Source organism: Lissotriton helveticus, chromosome 1_1 (assembly GCF_964261635.1).
Source record: "Lissotriton helveticus chromosome 1_1, aLisHel1.1, whole genome shotgun sequence".
NCBI classification, from domain to species: Eukaryota; Metazoa; Chordata; class Amphibia; order Caudata; family Salamandridae; genus Lissotriton; species Lissotriton helveticus.
Genome location: NC_136057.1, coordinates 884,130,730 through 884,158,310, shown reverse-complemented (window position 1 = coordinate 884,158,310; position 27,581 = coordinate 884,130,730). Strand labels below are relative to the sequence as shown.

General features: G+C 44.5%; 1 protein-coding gene across 8 annotated transcripts in view; it reads right to left on the bottom strand.

Annotated features, from left to right (window-relative positions):
* Window positions 1–21,747: 21,747 nt before the first annotated feature.
* The window catches only part of USP15 (ubiquitin specific peptidase 15), an 814,317-nt gene continuing 808,483 nt past the window's right edge, over window positions 21,748–27,581 (bottom strand). For 4 of the 8 annotated variants that reach the window (XM_078675586.1, XM_078675595.1, XM_078675610.1 and 1 more), the window contains one exon: window positions 21,748–22,057. In XM_078675586.1, coding sequence (XP_078531712.1) covers window positions 21,869–22,057 — 189 coding nt within the window. In that variant the 3' untranslated portion in view covers window positions 21,748–21,868. The remainder of the gene's footprint in view (window positions 22,058–27,581) is intronic. The other 4 variants (XM_078675644.1, XM_078675635.1, XM_078675618.1 and 1 more) reach the window with 1 other exon arrangement.

The window sequence follows — 27,581 nt, the reverse complement described above, 5'->3', positions numbered from 1 at the left end:
CAAAATGGCCCCCTTACACCCCAAGCACATGTTGCCTGTACCAGTCAGCACTCAAGATGGCCACCACCACCACCCACATGGCCAGTCCACATCAACAGTACACCCCCAAAAAACAGAAAAACAGCCAGAAATCACCACAATCCAATGCCATCCATGATGTTTACATCAAAGAGAGTGAGACCACACCACAGGCACACTCAGTCCATGCACCACCACCACCCCTGGGCAAGCAAAAGGCCACACCAGCAGCCCCTCAAAAACGACAAAAAACAATAAAATAAGCACAATCCCAGCCCATCCATGGCCTCAATTATGTTTAAATTCAAGAAGACACCCCACAGAAAGACTAGGCCCATGCAACACTCACCACCCCTGGGCAAAGGGCCCCACCAGCAGGCCCAAAAAAACGACAAAAATCAGCACAATCCCAGCCCATCCATGGCCTCAATGGTGTTTAAATTCAACAAAACAGTTGTATCATGCACCCATAACCAACCCTGGTCCTACTGGATACTGTGGCTACCCACAATATAATTTATTTAATTTTCTGAAAAAGTTCCAAAATTGTACTTGCAGCAACTGTAATGCCCCAAACAAACTTACTTGTGAAAGTTGATTTCTAATCCAAAAGTGATCCAAAGACAGTCAAAAAGGCCTCAAATCCAAATATCCAGCAGCACCCACAAAAAGTAATCCTTCCAGCTCCAGATCCAAATGAAAGTGACCAGGAGATGGACAAAGCACTGGGAGGAGCCTGCTGGACAGGAACAGGAAGTTGGAGACTGTGGGGCACTTCCTTCCTCCCCCCCCCCCAAAATGGACTCCTTGCAAAAAGAAAGGCCATGCAAATGTCAACCTGAGGAGTGATTCTGATAAAAATCATCATTTTCTGAAGGTTTATCCTGTTTGCTGGTGATTTTCTTGTGCGAAATTGCAAAATCTCTACTTCGCAAGTGCGAGATTGTTCCTTTCCGCCGCAACTACGTGTTCGCAATTGCGAACTCTCGCGAGATGTGCTGTGCAAGGTGGCAAGCCGCGATTACGTATTCGCGGGAGCCAAACTCCCGCGGGAACACGCAGCAAGATCCAAAATGGCGCAGCACTCTCAAAATATGATCGAGAAAAACAACTCGGCAAACGCTAAATGACGGAAAGTGAACGCCGTGCACCACGCCGCGCGCCGCAACCAAGCAAAAAATCCGCCGCGAGCGGATTCACGGATTTTCGACAAATTCGTGAGCGTTCGCGGATTGCGAATTTGCCGAAAATCCGAAAAATCCGCGAGCGGAGCGGATTTTACGCCCATGCTTAGTGGCATGGTGAACAAAAGAATGATGGATTTAACCCAGATCTCTTGACTGGGGTGAATGTTTTGATTTGTTCTGCATTCCAACCATCAATTGTGTGTCTTTTCCTTTCTCGCCCTAAGGGCGCAAAGTAAGCCCAGACGTGGGTCCTGGGCTCACTGTGCCACTGGAATCAAGCTATCCTGGCTGAAGAGGGGGGAATGATGGATTTCACCCAGATCTCTTGACTGGAGGTGAATGTTTTGATTTGTTCTGCATTCCGTCCATCAATTGTGTGTCTTTTTCTTTCTTTAAAAGTGAAACATGAAATACTTTGTGTATCCTTAAACACTTGGGTAGCTTTAATTGGTAAGTCAAGGCACTCAGCTTCTTTTCAATAAAATAAGGGCCTACAAATCTGAGCTGCCACTTTCTGTTTCCCTTAAGCTTGAGATTCTTGGTGCTCAACCAAACTTTATCTCCAACTTGAAGATCGGGTTCTTTCCTTCGCTTTCTGTCTCCATAATGTTTGTAACTTTCCTTAGCGCTTTTTAGATTTTCAGTTGCTAAACTGTGCACTCTAGTCATGTGTTCTACTAGATATTTTACTGCTGGGACATCAACTTCTTGAAAGTTCATAGATCGGTTTGGATGTCTACCTGTATTATAAGAGAATGGAGAAAAACCTGTGGATACATTTTTTGCATTGTTATGTGCAAACTCTACAGCCCAAAGGTATTCTGGCCAATCTCTCTCGTGATCCAATAGACATAATCTGAGCTATTGCTCAGGCTCCTGATTCGTTCTTTCAGTTTGGCCATCGGATTCAGAATGATAACTAGTAGTGTACCTAGTCTCAATATTTAATTTCTTCATGAAAGCTCTCCAGAAATGAGATCGGAATTGAGAGCCACAATCAGACACTAGCACTTTTGGAATCCCATGAGCCCGTACTATGATCTGGCTAAACATGTGTGCTAATTTTCTCCCTGTTGGTACCCACTTTAGTAGAACAAAATGAGCCATCTTTGTAAATGCATCCACACAAACTAATATCGTATCAAAACCTTGACTAGATGATAATTCAACTATTAGATCTAGAGTTACTGTATGCCATGGGTAAGGTGGGGTAGGCAAGGGTTGCAATAGGCTCTTTGGACCTTGTCTCTCCGGCTTTCCCCTTGTGCAAACTTCGTAAGTGGCTACATACTGATGGACATCTCTGCTCATGTTTGGCCACCAAAAACATCTTTTTAGAGGTCTTCTGTTTTCGATACTCCTTTATGACCTACCAAGATATTAGCATGACACTCTTTTAAGGCCTTCTGCTGTAGTTCTGTGGTAGGCAGATAGACAGTTCCGGAATGATACAGCAAATTTCCACTAATTTCCCGCCTGGAATCTTGTTTGGCCCACTCTTTAATTTCTTCCAGTTCCATTAAAAAGTAATCTGTTCCTTCTATGGATTCCTTCAACACTGCTCCAATTACTTTCCCTTTGGCTATGATTTTTTGATCCTTGATCACTTTTGGCTCACCTTCAGTCCCCAATCTGGATAAAGCATCTGCCTTACCATTCTGAATCCCTGGCCTATATATGATGACGAAGTCGTAGTCCGCAAAAAAACAAGGACCAGCGAAGTTGCCTAGGTATCAGATTTCTGGATGACTTTAAAACTTTCAGGTTCCGATGGTCAGTAAAGACAGTGATGGTATATTTAGCACCTACCAAATAGTGCCTCCACTCCTCGAACGCATCCTTTATCGCTAACAAATCCATCTCCATTATAGTATAATTGATCTTGGCTGGGGTTAGTTTTCATGAAAGGAAAGCCACAGGATGCAATTGACCGGTGGTTTTGTGTCTTTGAGACACAATTACTCCCAAAGCCAAATTAGAAGCATTGGTCTCAACAAAGAAAGGCTCAGAAGGATCTGGATGCAACAAAATCGGTGCAGTTGGTAGTGTCTTTTTTTAATTTCGCAAAGGCTTCCTCCACTTCATTGGACCAACAGAAACAGACACCTTTCTTTTGTTAAGGGAATTAGCTTCTTGGAGAAATTTGGGAAAAATCTTCGGTAGAAGTTAGCAAAGCTTTGGACTTCCTTCACAGTTCTTGGGGATTTCTACTCAGTAACTGCCTTGATCTTATTTTCATCCAGAGGGATTCCATTTGGAGATAGCACAAATCCCAAGAATTCTACTGTGGATACATGGAAGGCATATTTCTCTAACTTGCCGAATAGACTGTTTTCTCGCAATTTCCGTAGAACTCCTTTCACATGTTCTTCGTGCTCTTCCACTGAGTTGGAATATATCAATGTTATCGATATAAACAATTGCATTTTGATCTGTAAATTCTTTCAACACATCATTGATGAAATGCTGAAACACAGCTGGTGCATTACAAAGCCCATAGGGCATAACTTGATATTCAAATAGCCCATGCTTAGTTCTGAAAGCCATCTTCTATTCATCTCCCCCTTGACTCAAACAAGATGATATGCCCCTCTCAGATCAAGCTTGGTATAAATGTGTGCTTCTTTTACTTGCTCCAAGAGAACTGAGATTAAGGGCAATGGATATCAGTTCTTGATGGTAATACGATTTATTGCCCTATAATCTATGCAGGGTCTTAACTCGCCATCCTTCTTTGGAATGAAAAAAGCGGCGATGACACCGGGGACTGTGAAGGTCTGATTAATCAATTTTTTAGGTATTTCTGTAAGTACTCTTTCAAATGTCTGTCTTCTTTCTCAGTTAGGACATATATTCTGCTCCAGGGAAGATTAGAACCTGGTTCCAACGCGATTTTACAATTAAAATCCCTATGTGGAGGAAGTTTCTCGGCCTCTGATTCACTAAATACACCCTGATACTCAGCATATACTGAAGGCAGCTCTGTAGTTTGAATAACACAAATTGTCGCTCCTCCTTCACACAAATGAGATGCTTGTGTCTTCATGTCGTCATTTTGATTATTTTTGTAACAATGCTCCTTACAATATGTTGAATCCAGTGCGATTGATCGAACACTCCAATCCATAGTCGGAATATGCTCTGTAAGCCATGGCAAACCCAATATTAATTGAAACTGTGGAGCATCAATTACATTAAATTGTATAGTTTCACGATGTCCTGCACAGATTCCAATTCCACTGGTTCTGTATGACTCACTATGGGCCCTGATGAAAGATTTGTCCAGTCCAATGCTCGTACTGCTTCACTTTTTCCTTTTCTTATCGCCTTTAATCCAATTGTCTCAGCTAATCTTAAGTCGCAGAAATTGCCTGTGGCTCCCGAATCCATCATAACCTTTATCTATTTCAAGGTGGTCTCTCTGAACTGGAGGGTCATTAACATTACGAGATCTGGGGAAGAAGACTGTAGGGTATTTGTCAACGAGTGATCTTTTGGAGTTGATTCTAATTCTGCAACCACCAGTCCAACTCACTTTACTGATGGTGCTGGGTGTTTTCTGCCGGCGTTTGCTTTCTTCGGGCAATTTCAGACAAAAAGACCTCCACTACCACAATACAGACATTGCTTGTTAACTCTTCGCCTTTCCTTTTCTTCTTTTGATAGTGGCCCTCGTATAGTTCCTATTTGCATTGGTTCTACGCCATGCTGGGAATCATTTCCCTTCGTACCTTCTGTTCTCGATCAAACCTTGGTAAACTTGGCTGGAAATCCCTTCTTTTCTCTCCTTTCCTTTCATTCTGTCGAAAGTCAATTTCAAGAACTAGATCAATCAATGCTGAAATCTCTGTGGGTCTGTTTGGCACCTGGGCCAAGGCATCTTTTAATTAATTAATCTTTTAACCTGCGATAAAACACCACTGCTCGCTTATTCTCTGGCCACGCGGTCGCACTACTAATTTATTGAACTGGGCCAGGTATGCAATTAGATCTCGGTTGCCATGTCTAATCTCCAACAGTTCATTATCCGTTGCTTACGATGCCTTTCGTCTGTCAAAGATTCTGAGGAACTCCTTTTTTAATTCATCAATATCATATAAAATGGGATCATTTTGGGTCACCAATGGCATGGATCATGACGCTGCATCTCCACACAAATATGAGAGTATGAAAGCCACTCGCGACTGCGCATATGGGAAAACCGAAGGATGACACATAAAATGTAGAGTGCATTGTATCAAAAACACCTGTGCCTTCTGGGGGTCTCTGTTAAAAAACTCAGGGGGGCCAAAGGTATCACAGGAGATAAGGAATGTATAACATGCGTTGTTACCTTGGGTAGGGGAGCTGTTGAATCACTAGAATATTCCTCATGGGAAGCTGAGATTTTATAATTAGACTGAGACTAAACTATTCATTTTTATAGTAAAATCTGCAGTTTCTCTTCGTGATGTAATTATTCCCTGTTTGAACCCTCTATTTTCTTCTCTAATGGCTATTAATTCTTTTTGTATTCCTTCTAGGACTTCTCCTAATTTTCTTTACATCAAAACCGTCTGCCATTCTGCTCAGGTGCAAATACCACATGGGCACTTCACTCTGCCAAGGGGTGCAATCCACTAATATGGACAGGGACAGAATGACGACAGTTCCCAATGCCCCACAACAGTTTCCCAGTAACACATAATATTATCTCATGAATAACTGTGGAAGCCACTGGGGGGGAAGGGGATGGGACAGAGAAGAGACAGTCACAAAATATGTTCGCTCTGGTAACTCTTCTGTTTTTTTCACTCTTCTTTCGTGTTCAGTTCTTGTGTGTTTTGGTTACTGGAAGTTGAACTGCGAGGAAATGTATTCATTAGACAACTTTTTATAACTAGAATGAAAATCAATACTTTTCCTCTAAGTATTACCTACCCAGATATCCTGTGACCTATGCCTCTCTTCATGTGATGGATTATATTTTGCTTTCTGTAACTGTATACTATTCACAACGTTAATATTATGTAACTCTGTTCTTTTTCTCTAACACCTGTCTTTTCTTTTTCATATAGGGCGTTCTCACCTATTCTCCTGTACTGCTTCAATTGGGTTTCAGGTAAGAATAATATCTATTCCTTTCTTTTCTCGAAATTAGTATTCACTGTAGAAGAAGTGTTTCCTATCTAGTTCACCCCTTTAAACTTCACTAACTACGTATATACAATTGGGATAAACTGTCTGTTTTTTATGCTTAGTATTTATTGCACTATGGTTAGGAAATATGCTTTTATGACTAAAAGTCGAATAAAGCTTTGAAATTGAAAATTGTCTGCCCAAGCTGCAGCGCAGAACTAAACGCTCCGTGAGTTAACTGGAAACTGAAAACAGTATGATTTATTCACGATGGCCCTAAAGTGCTGAATGACTTGTGCTGACTATTCCCGTTTACATGTAACACTACTCAAAAGGCGTGATTTGCTAAACTCACTTAATTGCCCATGCGCTGCTGAAGTAAAACAATATTCCCATAGACTCACTGCGCGCATACCAACGACACACAAAGTAACATTATTCAGCTTACTGACTTGCGCTTCGAGTAGACACTCCTCGCTCCGGCTGAAAACTAGACGCAACGAGGAAACGACGAAAACTTGTGCGCAACTAGAATTTTCCCTGAATAAACGTTTGCGCCGAAATCCCTGAATACGTCCTACTGCTCTAATTTTGAGGTGAAGTGCGCACTAATGCTGGCGCCTCATCTGAACATTCCAAATTGCCCTGGGCTGAATAACAACTAGCATGCTGCTCGATAGTGAGCCCCTTGGTGGCCATCTTGGGTTTATCTTTGCCCAATGACTTCTCCTGTAATTACCTATTCTAGACTCTGTAGGGGTCCTAAAGTGTGTTATGCTAATTGAGAAACCTTTTCATCTGAAGGGCTGAGTGATCCTGACACTAAGGCAGTATTGGCACTTCAAGTTTTTACAATGCATATACCGCTCCCCCCACACAACTCTGCTGTATGGGACTGCTGGTAGACCAGCGTTGCAGTAGACGCTATTCCCTGCAAGACTTTTTCATACATCTGCCCCAGAGTAGCAGAGTTTTGCGAGGAGATGTTCTCTATCATTCATGCCATTACAAGACACCTGCCCCCCGGCTGTCCACTAGTGATCCTCTTGGGCTACGTCAAAGGCGTTCCCGCATGTAACCGCCGGCTCCCTGTAATGCTCCTTCTTATGGCCAAACAGAGGGTGGCCATTAATTGAGGCTGATATCCTACCCCTACTGTTAAGTCATGGCTCCCGGATGTTACATATTGTCAGGAGCAACTCTCTCACTTCTTGGAACTGATGCCTGTACACTCCCGCCACAAATTTATATGGAAACCGTATTCATTTTTCAAATAGACTCCTCTCCTCCCCCGCCTGAAGACACCCTTTTCGATTTGGCTCTGTGGATCCACAGGGTTTCAGCCAGTGCGAGGTTGGATGACCGCATGTTTCTAGTAGATATGTGGAAGTTTATTCTGTCGTTGAGGTATTTGGGTCCGTTGTTGTGCAGGCACTTGTAGGCGTGAGTGAGGATTTTGAAGGTGACTCTTCTCCACGGGGTGCCAATGGAGTCGCAGCATGTGTTGGCTTATGTGTTCTTGCTGGGGATGCCGAGGACGGGTCTAGCCGCGGTGTTCTGTATTGTTTGCAGTTTGTGGAGTGGGGACTTGTTGATGCTGGCGTAGAGTGCGTTGCCGTAGTCTAGTTTGCTGGTGATGAGTGCGTGGGTGACTGTTTTCCTCGATTCAGGGGGGATCCATTTGAAAGTCTTTCGGAGGATGCAGACGGTGTTGAAACAGCTGAAGGTGACGGCATTGACCTGTCGGTTCATGGTGAGTGATGACTCGAGTACGATGCCGAGGTTCTAGGCGTGGTCTGAGGGGGTAGGCGGGCTTCGGAGGGCCACCAGGTGTTGTCCCATGCTGAAGGGGTGGTTCTAAGTACGAGGACTTCTGTTGTCTCGGCGTTGAATTTTAGGCAGCTGTTGGTCATCCAGGCAGCCACTTCTTGCATTCCTCTCTGGAAGTTGAGTTTTGCTGTGGTGGGGTCTTTGGTGAGGGAGAGGATGAGCTGGGTGTTGTCGGCGTAGGGTACGATGTTGAGGCCGTGTTGTCGGACGATGTCTGCGAGGGGGGCTATGATGTAGATGCTGCAGAGGGTTGGGTTCAGCGATGACCCTTGTGGTACTCCGCAGGTGATGTCGGCGTGGGCAGAGAGGAAGGGCGGTAGTCTGATCCTTTGGCTTCTTCCGGTGAGGAACAAGCAAGTCCAGTATAGGGCAGTTCCTTGTATGCCGGCCTCGTGTAGTCTGGTGATTAGTGTGCGATGAAAGACGGTGTTGAAGGCTGCAGGCAAGGAGGATGAGGGCAGCGGAGTGGCCCTGGTCCAGGAGGGTGTGGATGTCGTCTGTGGTGGCGAGTAGGGTGGTCTCGGTGCAGTGGTTGGCTCGGAATCCGGATTGGGACGGGTAGAGGATGGTGTGTTCTTCGATGAATCGTGTCAGTTCCCTGTTGACGGCTTTTTCTGCCACTTTGGCTGCGAAGGGGAGAAGCGAGATGGGCTGGTAGTTTTTGAGGTCGTTGGGGTCTGTCGTGGGTTTCTTGAGCAGGGGTCTGATTTTGGCACGCTTCTAGTCATCTGGGAATGTACCCGTTTTGAAGGTGGTGTTGATTGTGTGCTGCAGTTGGGGTGCAATGGTGTCCACGGCTCTGTGGTAGATGTGCGGGGACCAGGGGTCGATGGGGGCCCCCCGAGTGGATGCCTTTCATGGATGCAGCGGTGTCTATGGTCGTGATTGGTGTCCAGTTGGAAATGGTAGGCTGGCTGGTGTCTTGGGGGGCGAGGGCTGGCTGCGGTGTTTTGAGGGTGGTCTGTGAAGTTGTCGTAGAGTGTACTGATCTTGAGGTGGAAGAAGGTTCCGAGCTTGTCTCAGAGATCCTGGGACGGCTTGATGTCTCTGGCTTTGCTTCGTGGGTTGGTGAATTCCTGGATGACGTTGAAGAGTTCCTTGGAGTTGGTGAAGATTTTGTTGTGGATGTAGGTCCTTTTGGTTGTTCCGATTTAGTTGTGGTAGTCCGTCATGGCTTTCTTGTAGGTGGAGTAGCGTCTGCAGGTGCGTCTGGCTTCTTGGAGGTTGGTGGTGAACCAGGCGGCTTTTCTGGTGCATTGTTTGCCGGGGTTGCGTAGCGGGCGAGCTCGTCTGCGCAGTTGGGGATCCACGTGTTGAGTTCTCTGGCTGTGGTGTTTGCGTCAGATGCCCAGGTGTGGTTGTCTCGGGAGAGGGTGGAGTTCAGTTCCTTGTCAGTGATCTTGCTCCAGTTTCTTCATGGCGGGGCTGGTTTAGGTGTTTTGGGTTTCTCGACGGTGAAATGGACGGTCCAAGGTGGTTGCGTTGTGTGGCTGAAGTGGACGCAGTTTCCTGCAGCGAAGATGGGGTCGAGGGTGTGCCCTGCCCTGTGTGTCGGTGTGTTGACGAGTTGGTTGTGTCCGATTTTGGCAAGGTTGTCGCGGAGGATGGTGGAGTTGGGGGTCGCTGACGTGGAAGTTGAGGTCTCCGATGAGTATGTAGTTCGTTGATGCGATGGTGTGGGGTGCGATGAAGTCGGTGATGGTGGTGGCGAAGGGTGTCCGGGGGCCAGGGGGTCTGTAGATGAGTTTCCCACGGAGTGTGGCTTTGGGGTTGAGGGTCTCGCTGGAGGTGTTGAGGCGGAGAGTGTTATTGTGGACTATGGCGGGGCATCGTCCCGGGTGGTTGGGGCAGCCCTTCCTCTGGATCTTGTAGCCGTCCCGGATGGCAGTGTTGATGTCAGGGCAGATGCGGTGTTAGTCTAGGTCTCTGTGAAGTCGGGCAAAAGAGTTGAGTAGGTTCCAGATTTCCATGGCATGCTTGTGTACGGAGTGCACGTTGAGGAGGATGCAGCTGAGGGTGTCGTCGGCGTTGGTGGTCGGAGTGGTGAAGGTCTGGCGGCAGCGGAGGCAGGCGAACTTGCCGTGGGCCATGTTCGGTGATGCCAGTTTGCTGTCTGTGTGTCTTCCGGGGTTAAGTGCGAGGAGGTGTCATAGCGATGGACGGTCGGGGATCCAGGGTTCCTGGCGCGGTCGGATAGGCTTGCCTTTGGCGCATCCACTGCGCTACTGGGCAGACGCTGCCATTAAGTAGGGAGGGGAGGGGGTGGGACTGGAGGTTGGGAGGCAGGGGCTGTGTCGGGGGAGGGGCTGCTGGGGCAGCAGCGGCAGGGACCTGGCTGGGGGAAGAAAATTAAAAAGAAAAGGGGAAATAATTTAACTATGGGCAGCAGGAGGGAAAAGAAGAACATGGGCAGCAGGTGGAAGAAAAGACAATGGCAGCAGGAGGAAGCAGCTAGCGGGCTAGGGAGGGAGCAACTCTGCTCACCTTTGAGCGGGAGAGGGCTGAAGGCGCAAACCCTGCTCTGGGGAGGCGCTCTGGACTGGGCGGAGAATGCGGAGCTGGAGGAGCGAGTGCTGGCCTGGACCGAGATCAAGGTTTCACACCGGTCATGTGCAATTGTAAAACAAATAGCCCCTGGAATTTGTTCCATATCGAATAGACCATCTGTGCCTTTCTGCATCTCTACCCCAGGGACTACATATCATTGTAACACTCTTGTTTGTTAGCCAGTTATTCGCCTCGTTTAACATAATGCAACTACAAACTACTGTATCTTGTTACACTATTGTGATGTCGCGCAACTTCTCCTCTCCATAACCCTCTCCCATTCGTTGACTTTACCCTCTCCCATTCCCCTTCTATAGCTTGTGTGTGTCACTGCTGCACTGTTGTATTTCTTATTAGAACATTGGAATGTTGGGAGCTCCATTGAAAACAATGGAGTGCTCTGGGCTTATAATGGCTGGTATAAGCCTGGAGCTCCAACATTCCAATGTTTCTTTGTTCACAGCTCTGGCTGTGAACAAAGACTTCAGGGAGCCTGAGGAGATTCCAATCCCCTCACGCTCCCAAAAGGCTTTGTTTTTTTGTTAGAACATTCTGTCCTCTAGTGACAGAATGTTCTAATAGCCTTATAGCCCTTCCTAGATGGGCTATACCGCTATTAAAGTCCCTCTCCCTTGTTAAAGGCCCTCGCCTTCGGCTCGGGGCCTTTAACACTGGAGAGGGCCTTTAATAGCTGGTATAGCCCTCTACGGCGGGCTATAAGGCTATATTATACTACCAATAAAAACAAATAAATAAAAAAAAGAACTGGAAGAACCACAAATTGGTAGTACTGGGTCCCCAGCATGAACTCAAAATAACACAAGTGAGATGGCAGGAAGGAATGATTAGAAAATGTTTATCATCATGGAGATGCAGGGACAAGAACCAATCACCCCTGCATTGAGGGCATAGAGCATATGACTCCAGGACAACATTTTGAACATATTCAGTCTGATGAAAAGAATAAGGAACCTCAGACCCAGAATGGTAACCAATAAAGAAAGTAAGTAAAATTCCTTTTCCTCTAGGAACACTGTGACAGGACAAGAGACGCACAACCACTAAGTCTGATATTATTAGTTTTATTTCTCCAATTTACAGTCTCCAAAATACTAATAATAAAGTCTCTCTTCTTGATGTTATGGCGCTGTCCTCTGAATCCTCCTCATTAATCCGCCCCTCTGCATCTCTTCAGCACCCTCGGGAAACAAAGATAAGGCCATTAATCCTGTGGTATAAGTTTAATAAATGTCCATCATCAAATACACCTCTATGCCCATGAGCAATCCTTTTTTTTTACATCGTTTTATTTATTTTGGTAACAAGACAGCAGAAAACAAAGATCACTACATTCTTGAATGGAAATACAGTTGACATACATTTTCATCTTTGTCTATCCCAAATAGCAGACCATTTACATTTCTGTTTCGATCACATTGCCATTGCTCCTTTCGTCTTCGGAACTATTCCCCTGGAGGGGGAATTACAAATATTACCTCTCCACGCATTCCATTTACCCCAGATCCCCCTTCCGGGGGCACCCTCTACTTTTATATACTGCTCTTTGAGCCATCATACACCAATCAATATCTCGCTCCCACTCCACCCGGGTTGACGATTCCGCAACTCCCCACCTTCGAGCTATGTTTTGTTTGGCAATTATGAATATGAATAAATATTGGCCCAGAGTTGCTCCATGCAGTTCATATGCATTGCTTCCCATATGTTAAGTACACAGAGTTTAGGGGATGGCTGAAAGTTTCTGCCAATTACATATTTTATGCATGCTACCACTGCATCCCAATATAACTGGATTGCCAGGCAGTCCCACAGTGTGTGATAGAATGTGCCCTCCAACCCACATAGTCTTCTACACTCTGTCTCTTCCTTCCTTCCTTCCCATTTTTGCCAACGTGGCACCGGAGAAATATGTTATGTGGAGTACTTTTAGTTGGATCAATCTTAACCTTGACGAGATAGCTACTTCGCGAGGGGAAGAGAGCGCATCACACCAGTCTTCCTCCTCCAAGTTTCCCACGTCTGCCAGCCAGCGCTCGTGAAGACGTAGGAGTGGGTCAGTTAGATGATTTATTATTTTTTTGATATGAGTGAAATGGCCCTGCTGTCCATGTATCCTATCAGGAGTTTGTCTTCTAGTGGCGAGGCATCCGGAATGTCCGCTTGGGCCTGCACGGCTGCCCTTAAGGCATGTCCTATTTGTAGGTATCTAAACTTTTCTTTATACGATAGTTCATATTCTTTCTTTAGATCTGAATAGGAAATTATATTCCATATCACCCACAAATCACCTATTTTTTATAATTCTATGACGTCCCATTTGTCAAATCCCCTGCATCTGCCCAATTTCCCTAATTTCTCCGCTTCCCAGAGGGGTGTAGCTAGTGCCCCCCCCGTTATTCCAACCCAGTTTCTTAGTGCATTTGTACCATAGCGCAATCGTCTGGGCAGTCGGTCCAGTAAGAAGCTGTCTCTTCTGGTTTATATATAAGGCTTCTCTATATCCCCTTGTGCCCATCAACCACCTGCCCATCCAACAGGACAGCTCGTAATGTGGGTGAGGCATCCATTTATTAATGACTGGCAACTGCGAGGCCCAATAGTATGCTCGGATGTTAGGTAGCGCAATCCCTCCATCATACCATCCTCTGACCAGTTTTTGAACCACAATGCGAGGTGGCTTACAATCCCAGAGTAGGGTTCTGACCTCCCCATATATTGTTTCGAAGTACGCCTCGAGGATCGCAAATGGTGTATTTTGTAAGGCGTACAGAAAACATGTTAGTGCTATCATTTTAAATAACACCGCACGTCCCAGTAGGGACAACAGCAGTGTTCTCCCTGTAGATATTTCAGCGGGCCTACGTGGTTATGTTTGTAAAATAGTTCCGGCCTTGCCGTAGTAAATATCCCAAGGTATTGAAATCCCTCTGTCACTATCCCAGTTGCACAGTTGGTTGGTAGGACCGGGGCAGGACCTTGCAAGAGACAGATTACCGATTTGGACCAGTTGATGGTATAACCGGAGTACTTTCAGTGAACCAATCTTGTTTATCACTCTCCTCAGGTACGCACCTGTGTACCTGACATCACCAGTTTGTGGCCAAAACCGAATCTAATAGTCTGCTTTCTGGAATATATGTAAATGATGGCAGTGGTAACAAAAAGAACAGTCAGCACCTCTGTTGTAGTTTGCACAAGTAAATACCCACACGTAATCTGGCGTGCTCAATGCCAACACTGTGCCATCCACAGTTTCACCAAGTACAGAGAGAAAACTTCCTCCATACACATCAATTTGAATAAAGCGAAAGCAGAGCACAGCACAGCACCACAAAAAGTAACAACTAACCATTAGAAGTCAGTAATGTATTTAATTACGTTAGTACATCGTAAATCACATCAATCCATTTGGCAAGAACATAAAAGAGTGTACAATAGTTTTCAGAAACGTTGACATGTAGTTGTAGAGCAATAACAGCCTACCGGTGTTATGTAAGAGCTTTTAAAACTTTTGTTTGGGTGAATTTTGTTATTAGGTTTACATCTCCAGCACAGTAAAGCAAGCAAGGTACAAACATACTGCGTAGCCGCCCCTTCCGGGGTGAAGAGCTTTTTTTTACTTATTTACATTTACCGATATTGCTTTCAACTTCGTAGCATTTTTTGGCACACGTATATCTTGTTTGTGTGTCATGTCCGTCCTCTTTTGGAATTTCAAAAACGATTGTAGGCAGTGACATACAGTTGGTTTTATTGTGAACGGATGTTTCGTTTATAGTTAACATCACAGTTTTCTTAAAGGATTAGCGACATGTCGTCATGCATGTTCTGTAGTTCACTATAACTTTATGAAACTACAACAATGGGAACTGCGCTCGGGTTGCGCTCATTTCACATCATTAATGCATCCTCGCGTCTTTTTGATGCTTGGTAACTGCGTCTTGTTACATATACAGCTCTTTTCAGTGAAACGGCTGCACCTATCTCTCACGTCGGGAGCTGGATTTCACACACTTCGGGTAGGTTTCAGGGAAAGGGGTGATAATGGGATGCTAAGACACTGAAGTGTAGTGCGGACCGTTTGACTTTTGATTTACCCTGTTGTTTTCTTAACTATGTCTGTAGATGTCGGCGACAGACCGGTAATGTTTCTTTGAAGCCCTGCACGCTGGCTTCCAACCATTTATCATAATAGGGACCTTCAAGCTAACTTTGACCTAGCCAAGTAAGCTTAATATATATTTTTTAAGTATTTAAACATTTGTGCTCTTTAAGCGGGTCGTATCTGGCTAGGCCGTTCGAAATGGACGTATTTTGCCAGTACGATTACACCTATTACCGTATCTCCATCGTAGAGATTACTGTGGGTGTGTCTACATTATGTTTCGGGGCTCGACTGAATGGGCTGTTAACATTGTTTCCCTTTACTACCATCGAACGATGATTAACTAGAGTTTGTTTAAGACTTATATTGTCATAATTCATTGATATATTCTTCAGACACTAGAGGGCTTGTCAATATACGATATTGAAAAATGTGGTAGTATTGTTGACTTCTTCATGTAAAACGAGACTGTTAACAATTATTAGTAAGGGGCACTCGAAAACGGCAATATTTATCGGTCTTTATTCACTTTCTGTTACTTTTGAGCTTACCTTTAGGTCGTACTCCCACGGATTGATACAGCCATTTCGTATTTCCCTGTGACACTTTGAATGGAAAAGGGCGTTTTGGTGGCATTCTTGGCATATAGATATTGCTTGAAGGTATACATAGATTACATTTGATGACTTCCAATAAATAAGGGATGCCTAATTATTGGGTTACTTACCAGCCCCTCTTTTTACTATTACCATCATCGCCAGGTCGTTGTGTGTACGGACTCGTGGAGTTATTCAAGTATTACTGAGTAACCTCAATCGGGAACAAGCCTAACTTGGTGGACCCTACCATATACAGATATATCTTATGAGGTACACATAGAATACTTTTTCTCTTTTTAAATTAAATACTTCCTCTCTTCTTCTTCTTTTTAACCTGTATGATTATGGGTGTTTGATTTTATGTGGGGATGCGATACTACGGTGGTAATCTCCGCTTATTTCTCGACTGCATGAATCTATTTATAAGACACGAGTTTCTACCAGGATGGGTCATGGTCGCCTTTGTAAGTCGATCCATCTCGCACTATTGTAGTAGATTCTTCCTCACTGGGTTACTTGGTTCTTATTTTCCTCTTCTGTTTTCTGGCACTGTTTCGAGGAGAGAAAAAAACTCCTTTTCCAGCTTTACACTGATGCACCTTGGTACAGAACTAGTGTTAAAAGTTGGGAGGATGCAGGAAGAATTCCCTCATATATTGTTTTTAGAAATCAAACAATCTGTCATTTATGCTTTTTCAACAGCCTCGAGAAAGTCGTTCATCGACGAAATACGTGTCAGCGGTTATTGCACTACAACTACGTGTCAACGTTTCTGAAAACTATTGTACATTCTTTCATGTTCTTGCCATATGGATTGATGTGATTTACGATGTACTAACGTAATTAAATACATTACTGACTTCTAATGGTCAGAAGTTACTTTTTGTGGTGCTGTGCTCTGCTTATGCTTTCCGTTTTATGCCCACAATATAGAGAGTGACTGATCTCCAATAACCCCCACAAGCAGCAAGCAGTTATACCGGATAGACTCTCCCGAAGTGTATGACTTCCCAGAGCAGAAGAACCCCATTCACCACAAGCCGCACTCCCAGAAACCACACGCTTATCCCACATCCTTGCCTGAGGCCATGACTCCGGACTGGAGTCACGGCTGCCTCTTCCACCATGCCGTCGTGGGTTCGGTCAATGGATGCAGTAATCCTTCGGAGCTCGTCCTTCAGCCTTCACTGGGTTTCCACCCCCTCTTCGTCTCCCGGCTCCAGATCTGGCTTATCCGCCTCCGTCTGCCTCATGACTTCCTCCACATTCTCCCGACCCCACTCACACTCCAAAGAAAAACCTGTTCTCTTTTGGCCCAGAGATGTGGACAGCACACAACCAATCATCAGATGGATGAGCAGGAACGTCCGGGTCATGCACAACCAAAACAATAGTGCGTGTACCTTTAGTGCTTCCGGGCCGTCCTTCAAAACATGGCTCTTTTTCTCTGTCACAATACTCCCCTTCCAGGCATGGACGTTTGTGCCATGAAGACGTATCAACCCGGGAAAGAAAATCCGCAGCCCTATGCAACTTCTCAGGCAGATGCTGAATCTGGAATGAGAAGGGTTGCATGGCTAAAACCCATTTTAAAATACAGACAATAGAGTATGTATGTCTTGACAACCAAATCAAGAGGGATTATCGGTCAAAAGAAGAAAGTAACGACTCAACAAATAATATTGGCAGGATTCCATAACCCACTTAATTGACAGACATTCCTTCTCAATGACAACAATTTCCTAAAAAAAAAAACTACAGGATGTAAGAGCTCTGAATCATCTGTCTTAGAAAGAATAGCCTCCAATCCAATGTCAGATGCATTCGTGTGTAAAAACAAACTGCTTGGTAAAATCTGGGTAAACCGGTTCCCCGCACAGTATCTCCTTTAGTGGCAGGGTAACCATTCTTTCATATGGGTTGGAGACTTCTTTGTCAACAAGTCAGTTGAGGGGGCAACTACCTCTGAAAAGTGAGGTATAAAACAGCAGTAATAACCAACCAATCCCAGAAAAGCTCTGATCTCTTTCTTTGACACAGGTTGCGGCAAGTCTTTAATTGCTTTTACTGTATCCACTTATGGACGACTCATGCCCTCCTGTAAATGTTATCCTAAATAACCGACTGAATTAGTGGCCAACAGACATTTCTTGGGATTGGCTGTCAAACCTGCCTTTATCAGACTATGCAAAATGGCCTCCAAGTGATATAGGTGTTGTTCCCAGGTTTGACTAAACACAACTACATCATGCAAGTAGCCAGCTGCATACTTGTGGTGTTCCCTCAATATCAAATCCATCAAACGTTGGAATGTGGCAGGTGCTCCATGTAATCCTAAGGGTAAGACCTTAAACTGGTACAATCCAGATGGGGTAGTAATCACTGTCTTTTCCCTTGCTCGGGATGTCAATAGTATCTGCCAGTACACTGTAGTCAAATCCAAGGAGTAAGAATCTAGGGAGCTAACTTTGAGACCAGAGGTGAACGCAGCTCTGAGAATAGGGAAGACATCGTGATCAGCCCCGAAGTTAAATGGGTCAGTGCCTTGGTAGGTAAGGGTTTTCTCAGAAGCAGCTCTAAGGCGGGAGCCTTTGGAGATGCAGAATTAGGAGGCGACTCAGCAGCCTGATTCCACAACCCCTCACGATCTGGGCTGCCTCTGGGGTTTAGCCCCAGATCTCTGTACTTAGGTGAATATTCAACATTCTGTCCATCAATTGTTCTTTTTGCATTTGTCACCCCGAGTGGGACAGGTATAACGTGGCTCTCCATGCCACTGGAGTCAAGCTAGCCTGGCTGATGGAGGTGATACCCAGAAACCAGTCCCAGGATGCTGGTTTCTGGTCCAGGGAGGAAATGGCCTGGCAGTTCGGGCTGGACTGTTCCCATGAGGAGCAGGGTCAAGGCTGATTTGCATATGGCTGGGTTTAAACTGGAATAGCATGGGGAGCAAAAAACTATAGGTTTAGGCCCAGATCTCTGTACTGGGATGAATTTTTGACATTGTTCAACATTCTGTCCATCAATAATTCTTTTTCTATTTGTCACCCCGAGTGGGACGGGTATGCCCAGATGTGGGTCCTGTGCTCTCCATGCCAATGGAGTCAAGCTAGCCTGGCTGGTGAGGGGTGAAATCCTGAAACTGTTCCCAGGATGCTTGTTTCTGGTTCGGAGAGGAGCTGTCCTAGCAGTTCAGGCTGGACTGTCGAGCTAGCCTGGCTGATGAGGTGTGAAACACTGAAACCTGTCCCAGGATGCTTGTTTCAGGTCCAGGGAGGACCTGGCCTGTTCCCATGGGAAGCAGGGTCAAGACTGATTTGCATATGGCTTGGTTTAAACTGGAAGGGCATGGGGAGCAAAGAAAATTGCGGATTTAGGACTAGAACTCTGTACTGGGGTGATTGCTTGACATTGTTCAACATTCTTTCCATCGATTGTTTGTTTTGCCTCCGGGGAGTGGCACAGACGAATAAAGGCCTGCCCTGAAGATATGCAGCATAGCCTGTTAAAAAGCCTCAACCGAGGAATAAGGGACAGATGGAATCAGGGAACTCAGTTTCATGCTTTTAAGTATCAGAATCTGCTCTGAAGATGAGGAATAGAACAGTGTTAGACAAAGAAGTTGTACAATCTTGAAATGTTCTCAGGTACAGCAATGCTTCCTTAAGGAAGAAAAAATGTCCCCTTCCTATGAAGTTTTTTTGTGTTTCTTGTAGGAAAGCCCTTTGGGGGATTGCAGCCAGTCAGGAGTCTTACCTGAAGAAGGGGAGATGGACCACTTTGGAGTACACTTACAACCCAGTGCCAACAACAGCATGACCTCCCGCTTCTTGGTGGCTATCATGTGCATTGACAAATAAGGAGTTGCATGACTAGGGTTCATGACTGGAGCTCAAACACAACATGCGGCTATTGTGAAGATCCAATAAAGACATCTTTTATGACAATGTATAGAGAGTTGAACTCCCAAGAGCAAGAAAATGACAGTGACGTAGGTTGAATTCAAAAGGGAATCTAGATGGCGAAAAAAGCAAGATGCTCTCCAGGCCCTCATTGGTAAAGTGCAGAAAAAACAGGAATTATACCAGCATGACAGATTGCGTCATATATAGCCTAATGTTGTCATATTTATGGTGGATGGAGATGTAACTGGAGTCGTGTGGTGCCACATGGCAGCACTGGAGAGATATTGTTGGGAAAATAGGTTTTCCTTTTTTGGTCTAGTGCCTGGAGAATATTCATAAGGTGAGAAATCTGCAGTAAGACATATCCTCCAAAAAGTCAGCTTCCAGCATTTTTTCAAGGAATCCAGATGTTGCAAGAACATTTTGATATAATACCTTGCACATTAATGTATCAATTTCAGATATTCTTTTTCTAACTGAAGCAAGTTGTAACTTTATAAATCCTCTTAGACTTTTTCACAATAGTCTAATGTCTTATCTTACAAATTATGTTGAAAAATTGCAAGAAATGGTAGGCACAGAATGGTAAAGCAAGAAAATACTCACTTTCTAAAAGTAGCATGATCGTGATTCTAGTTTCTATGCAGAAGACAATATGAACTACCAATACAAAATATTTGCTGCTAATACCCTCCTGTTCTAAATCAGAGGGAATGGAACTCTCCTGTAACACAATGGAACCTCAGGCTTTGCAGTGCATCTCAAAAATTAAAGAAACTAAATAAGGCCTTAAATATCTTTATTGAAATTTGTATAAATAAATAAACATGCACATTTCAAATGTAAACCCAAGTGAACTTAAGTGCAGACCAGATTGTAACCTCTGTCATGCAGGAGGTTGTTTACATAAAAAAGCAGCTTTAAAATACCAGGATGTAACACCAGCTTCAATATCAAGGTACAAAGCAAAGCCAAGTCCAACATACCTCATTTATCCTGGTCAATGTTTAATGCTAATGTATAAATAAAATAATTTACCAAAATGTGCACTCACAGAGTGAACTTTTATTTACAATACACAATTTATAACCTATTGTATCTGTATTACATTAGTTCGAGTGAAGAACATACTTTTCCATTCTTTTCATAGCAGTGGGAGAAAGAGTAATTCCTCAGGTAGTAGATATGCAGTGTTTTGTCCCGTAATATGCAGACGTTCTTAAAGGCAGAATTGTATACAGTTTAAAAATGTCTGCTTTAAGCCATTTTTGCCCATTTTGGCATTCTATACCCTTTAAATGGTTAAATGAAGTTGGTTTCAAAGTTTATATAGATCTTTACTGCGCAATTTCTGACTCTTTCATGCAAATGCCAGTTCTCCGACAGTGTCACAAATTGTATTTTGAGATGAGCTGTAAGGCTACGGTGAATTCCACGAGGAACATAAAGAAATTGAATAGACCTGCCTTTTCAACAGTTTGGTAGCAATTTAAAGGCAAGTTATATAGAAAAAATAAAAAAAAGCGAAGCTTGATGCACCTTCTTTGGTATGGCCAAGTCGAAATGCCAAACCAAACAGTTTTACAATAGTTGGGAGGGTGAAAATCACCAAGCTACCAGAACTATAGAAAACCTACAGCACAAATTTAAAGATGACAGGCAGGCAAAATATAAGAGCTCAGAAAGAAAAGCGAGAGAACAGGAGCCCAACAAGCAACAATGGATACATACATTCAGTTGAAACACAACTTATTTTTTTTTTAGTGTCATGAACACTCTTCAACCCGTTCCACAGCAGCGATAAGTAAACCATAATACTCTGAAAATTTAACTATACCACAAAAGGTTAAAACACCTTTGCTATCCGTTTTCTCTTTTCATGAACATAATTAGGTTTTCACAAAGGCCTGCACTGATTTCAGGGTAACCCTAGAAAATATAGTGTTGAACACTACTGCCATTTTACATGCCACACTTGCTAACTACCATCATAATACAGTGAATATGATGAATGAGTTAAGTGTGTGTGTGGCTGCCTAAGCAGACAGACAATTCATTCAAAACTAGAGCCTTGCACCAATTTTCTTGGAAATACACAACAGGATAAATTACCAATGCCCACAAACTTAACATTTTTGTTGACATCAATTAACTCACATCCAAAACAATCAATGAAAAACATACAGTTCTTCTAAACAGCAGCAGAAAACTTATATCAAGGTTCATGACTTCCTAAATATATATACCTTTTAGAAACAAGACTGCAAATGGATTATAGGCAGTGCCTGTCAAAGGTCTCATTGGGAACAACTTCAAGATTCTCGCTGATAAAAATTGAAAAATGATCTACATTCGGTCATCTCAAATTTCCCAACATTTTTCAAAATTTTGTAATGCACATGTATATGTGTGTGTAATATATATATATATATATATATATATATATATATATATATATATATACATACACATATTCACACACAGTACCATTTATTTGTGTGTGCATGATTTTTGGTGGCTACTACTTGTTTTAGCAGCTCATTCATTAGTGTTCATACAATTTTCATTTTCTAAATCATTGTCATTGTCATTGCTATCTTCGTCACTTTCAACTGGAAGGCTTGAGGCAGATGAAGCGCTTGGCAAAGAATCCTTTTCCACAGGAACAAAGCCTGCTCCACTGATGGTGTCTTGCCGCTGGTAGAAGAGTACATATGCTGCCTTGGACTGTTAAACAAAAATAGCACAAAAAAACAAACAGTCAAACAAAGTTAAAGGTACGTTTCAATGCAAACATTATTAAAATGGTGCACACCATTCCATTCATTTCAGAAATACGTGAAGAGTCGCTTTAATTTCTGTGTAAGATGGTGCCTTTAACAGGCACATCTCATTAAGGTAAATAATAAACACTGTTTTTGAACTGTCTTCAACTTTTAATAAATTGCGAATTTCATTAATGTCTACAAAGTCATTACATTTCGTATGCACCTCTACCAGAAAATAAGAGCATAATATCTCATTATTTTGGGTTGTTTCACAGATATGCTTCATATTCTACGTAATACAAAAGGATACACCCATTAGTACTACAGATGTTATGGCAAATTGAGTGTACCTTGCTGAATACCTTCCAGTATGAAAAGCTTACAGCAAACTGTCATACATATTGATGTCATAAGTGATGTCATCAATTATGTCATTTAAAGCACCATGGGTAATGTAATATGTGAGGGACCAAGCAGTGTATAGCAGGGCACAAGTTATCGTTAGCTCAGTAAAATATAACTGGTGAATTTCAATTTTCTTTTAAACATCAGTGTTTGTTATTCCAGCTCCGAACTATAACGTCACTTTAACATATGTTTTTTCGGTGGGTTTTTAGTATTTTTAAAACTTTTTTTCAGTAAATATCCTAATTTTTCTTTTATCATATTCACCCAACTCTGTCTCTGTGCATACTTTTAGGCCTGAGGGTGGCAGGACCTAGCCTATGGCCAGGCTCTGCATTTATCCCCCTGCTGGCAGTCAATCCCAGCTTTTAAACCATAGTGCTTTTTGAGTAGATTTCTATTATTTTTTTATGTAAGTTAAAATCTTACTATCTTCTTCAAGTTTAACACCACTCTAACCTTTTTATTCACAGTGAATATATATATAAAAATATATATATATATATATATAAAAATGTAATTCTAATGGTCACTATCAAAATAATCTAATCACTGTTCACGAATCCAGAGTTTTGGTATGTTAAAACATACCGTGATTTAAATGTATTAGGCGGTGGACTTGTCCGCCTCATCTTCAGCACCCCTTCGGAGTAGAAGAACACTGCAGCCGAAATTGCGAGTCAGAAACAATCTGACACATTATTATATATATATATATATATATATATATATATATATGTATATATACTTTTTCACCAAGCATAAACAAATACGCCGATGCACTCCCTCCAAACGATTACTGTACTCAGTAAATCTTCTATGTACTGTTTGTCTACCCACTTGGGAGATGTATTGCATAATTTATATATTTTATTTTATTGAAATTAGAGTATTGTACTGTTATATTACAGATGCAATGCGCATAGTGGTCTGAGTCTAACCATTGTTAGAGCGCATGAGCGGATTTGTGTTATCTAGAACTACTTAGCCAGTCGGAGGAGTGGTTGTAATATTTTTCAAACACATGTGGCTTCAATATCAGAAAATCAAAATAATCAAAATATCATGGATATGGTTTAGTAATTAGGAATTTCTGATACAAAATGCAATGTATATCGTTCAAATCGTGAAATAGAATGAAACGCATATTTTCAGCAGTGGGGAAGCCATTTATAGCGTTATGGCATAGCGTGATTTACCTCTAAAAGATGGCCGACATGTTAGTTTGGTGACTTGAGTCCTATGTTTTTGTTTACACACTGTTTGTTTTCACGTAACTTTATTGGAACTTTATTTAATGGATCTGTTTTTTTGAATGAACTACCCGTGAGCAAGGCGAGTTGTTCGCTGAAACGCGTTGGGTTTTTTCTTTCTGGATTCAACATGCTGGAATGAAATGAAATAAAATAAATATTCCTAAACGCAATCTAATTGGAAGTGGCGATTTCGTTTGGAGGGAGTGCATCGGCGTATTTGTTTATGCTTGGTGAAAAAGTATATGGACAGGGAAGCCTCAGACCCTGTGATGCACCGCTGTTCAAGTGTCCCGGCATATCAGAGGAAGTGAAACGGCGATACATGTATGTATATAATCGGAATTAACAAATATAGAACAAAAGGGATATGGAAAAGGAAACCAGGACAGAAAATAAAGTATGAAAGATCAAATTCAAGATGAAAAAGAACAAGCAGTTACCGACAGAGATATATGCAAAAAGAATAGGAAACTACTAAGACCAGAATTCCAAATGGCAAGTCACATGACAGGAAGTAAGTCATGTTGAACATTTTAAATTGAAACGCTACGAAGAGACTGTTGATCGTGAACAAGGTGTGCTGAAACACCGAAATGCGTTGATCCAGGAACGTGGTCAACCCTTAATTCAAATTGATGTATCAAAAATAAATGCACAAGTTACTACTTGTGTAACGGTATATCTGTAAGAGACATTAGTTAGTGATAGATTCCTTACCTTAGAATATCCCCAGGCGTCAGACTGGATCCGGAAATTTTTGCGTAGCAGTACCCTTGAGCGTCGGTAGGCGTCGTCTGCGGCTCCGCGTCCGTCGTCGGCATCGTGGGCGCAGTGATGACGTCGTCGGAGTACTTAGACGCCGCCTCCACGTGCTGACGTCAGTTCTTAGACACAGCTTTTCCGCACCAGAAGCGCTGAGCCATGTTAAAAACCAACACTGGTGCCATTGAAACTAGGGCCCTGAAAGGGGATGACCTTAACCCTAGATATCGGTTCGCAGAACGGGGAGGATGGGTGGGTCGGTAAGGAATCTATCACTAACTAATGTCTCTTACAGATATATCGTTACACAAGTAGTAACTTGTGCATCTGAAAGAGACAAGTTAGTGATAGATTCCTTACCTTAGAATAGATACCCCAGCAATACCAACCCCGGTGGTGGGTCTGCGAACCAATAATCACACCAGAAATTCCTGGAGGACAGAACGGCCAAAGAAGCCATCTCTCCGGACTTGACTGTCCAGGCAATAGTGTCTTGCAAACGTGTGCAGCGAGGCCCACGTAGCTGCCTGGCAAATGTCTTGCAAGGGCACTCCCCGGCCCAGGGCAGTTGTAGTCGCCGTGGCCCGAGTGGAATGAGCCCGTAATCCAACAGGGGGCTCCTTTTTAGCCAAGGAGTAACATGCCTGGATACACAAGATGATCCACCGAGAGATGGTCCGCTTGTGCACCGCCTTTCCCTTCTTAGTGCCCACGTAAACAACAAAGAGTTGGTCATCCACCCGGAACTGGCGTGTACAATCCAGATAGAAAGAGAGCGCACGTTTTGGGTCCAGACGGTGGAGCCGCTCTTCCTCTTTAGAGGGATGCGGTGGCGGAAAGAAGGTAGGCAAGGTGATAGACTGCCCGATGTGGAAGGCCGTGACAACCTTGGGCAGGAAAGATGGCCTAGTCCGCAACACAACCTTGTCCGAATGGACAGAAAGGAAAGAGGGTTTAGATGAAAGAGCCTGGAGGTCACTCACTCTCCTGGCAGAGGTGATGGCAACCAGGAAAGCAGTCTTCAGAGTAAGAAGGCGGAGAGGGCAGTTGTGAAGTGGCTCAAAGGGAGCGCACATCAGAAATGTAAGAACAAGGTTCAAGTCCCATTGAGGCATCACAAACGGAACAGGAGGGAACGTGTGTGTGATGCCCTTCAAAAACCTATTCACAATAGGGGACTTGAACAAAGAAGGTTGATCAGGCAGCCTCAGATAGGCTGAAAGGGCAGAAAGGTAGCCATTGATAGTGCCCAGAGCAGAGCCCTGCTGGGCAAGAGAAAGAAGGAAGAAAAGAACCTCAGAAAGAGGGGCAGAAAGTGGATCCACAGCCTTTGCTGTGCACCATGCCACAAACTTATTCCACCTGCAGGCGTATACCGATTTTGTGGAGGGACGCCTGGCTGCCAGAATGACATTACAGACTTCAGGAGGCAAGTCAAATGGCCTCAACTGTCGCCGCTCAATCTCCAAGCATGGAGGTGGAGACTGGACAGGTTCGGGTGGAGGACCGTCCCCTGCTGCTGCGACAGAAGGTCCTCCTGAAGAGGCAGACGACCCGGGGGATCGACTGACATACTGAGTAGCTCGGGATACCAGTACCTTCGTGCCCAGTCCGGAGCCACAAGGATGACTTGTGCCCGGTCGCGCTTGATCTTCTTCAGTACTCTGGGCAGAAGTGGTATAGGCGGCAAGGCGGACAACAGACCGCAACTCCACTCGCAACGAAAAGCGTCGCCGAGCGAGTGCCGCCTTGGAAATTCCAACGCGCAGAACCGATGCGTGTTCTCTTTGGTGGCGAATAGATCTAACCAAGGCTCTCCCCACTGCTGAAAGAGGCCTTGCGCCACGTCAGAGTTCCGACGCCATTCGTGATCCATCATGCACCGACGGCTGAGTTCGTCCGCCCTGTCGTTGTCCGTGAACACCTGCACTACACTCCCCCGGACAGAGGGGAGGAATGCCTTCAGTGCTAGACGAATCGCCCGCAGCTCCAAAAGGTTGATATGGAGCCGGGACTCCGCCGGAGACCAGAGGCCTCTATTCTCTGCCTCTCCCATGTGGCCTCCTCAGCCCTGGAGGGACGCGTCCGTCACAACTACGTGCTCCTGTTGGGGAAGGGAGAGGGATCTGCTGCTGACCCAATCGCGGTCCTGGAGCCACCACTGCAGCTGTCTCGCAGTGCCCTCCGAGATCAGGACATGGTTGGAAAGGTTGCCCTGATGCTGGGCCCACTGAAACTTCAGGTCCCATATCAGAGCCCGCATCCGCCACCGGGCGTGATGCACCAGAAGGATGCAGGAGGCCATCAGCCCCAGAAGCCGCAGCGTAAACCTGACCGAGACCCGGGATAAAGGCTGAAAGAGTGGAATCAGAGCCTGAATATCCCAAACCCGCTGCTCGGGAGGATAAACCCGAAACTACGCCGAGTCGAGAACCGCTCCGATGAAGAGGAGCTTCTGAGAGGGGCACAGGTGTGACTTCGGCACATTGATGGAGAACCCCAGCTGGTGCAGGAGGTCTGCCGTCGTCTGTAGGCGGCTGACGACTGTCTGGGGCGAGCTCGCCTTCAACCACCAGTCGTTGAGGTAGGGGAAGACTGAAACCCCTAACCTGTGCAGATGAGCTGCGACCACCGCCATCACCTTTGTGAACACCCGTGGGGCGAGGGTAAGGCCGAAGGGAGCACGGTAAACTGAAAGTGCTTGTGGCCAACCGTGAACCGCAGGTAGCACCGGTGGGCCGGAAGAACGGGGATGTGGAAAGAGGCGTCCTGCAGGTCCAACGCTACCATCCAGTCTTCTGGGTCCAGGGCAGCTAGGACCTGAGCCAGAGTCAGCATTTTGAACTTCTCCTTCCAGAGGAAGCCATTGATGTTCCGTAGGTCCAAGATAGGGCGTAGGCCCCCTTTGCCCTTCTTGGGTACCAGAAAGTAGTGGGAGTAACAACCACACCCTACTTCTGGCCCAGGAACGCGCTCGATGGCCCCCTTGGCCAAGAGGGCCGTAATTTCCTCCTGCAGAAGCCGCAAATGATCCCCGATACGCGGTGGTATTGCGGTGGC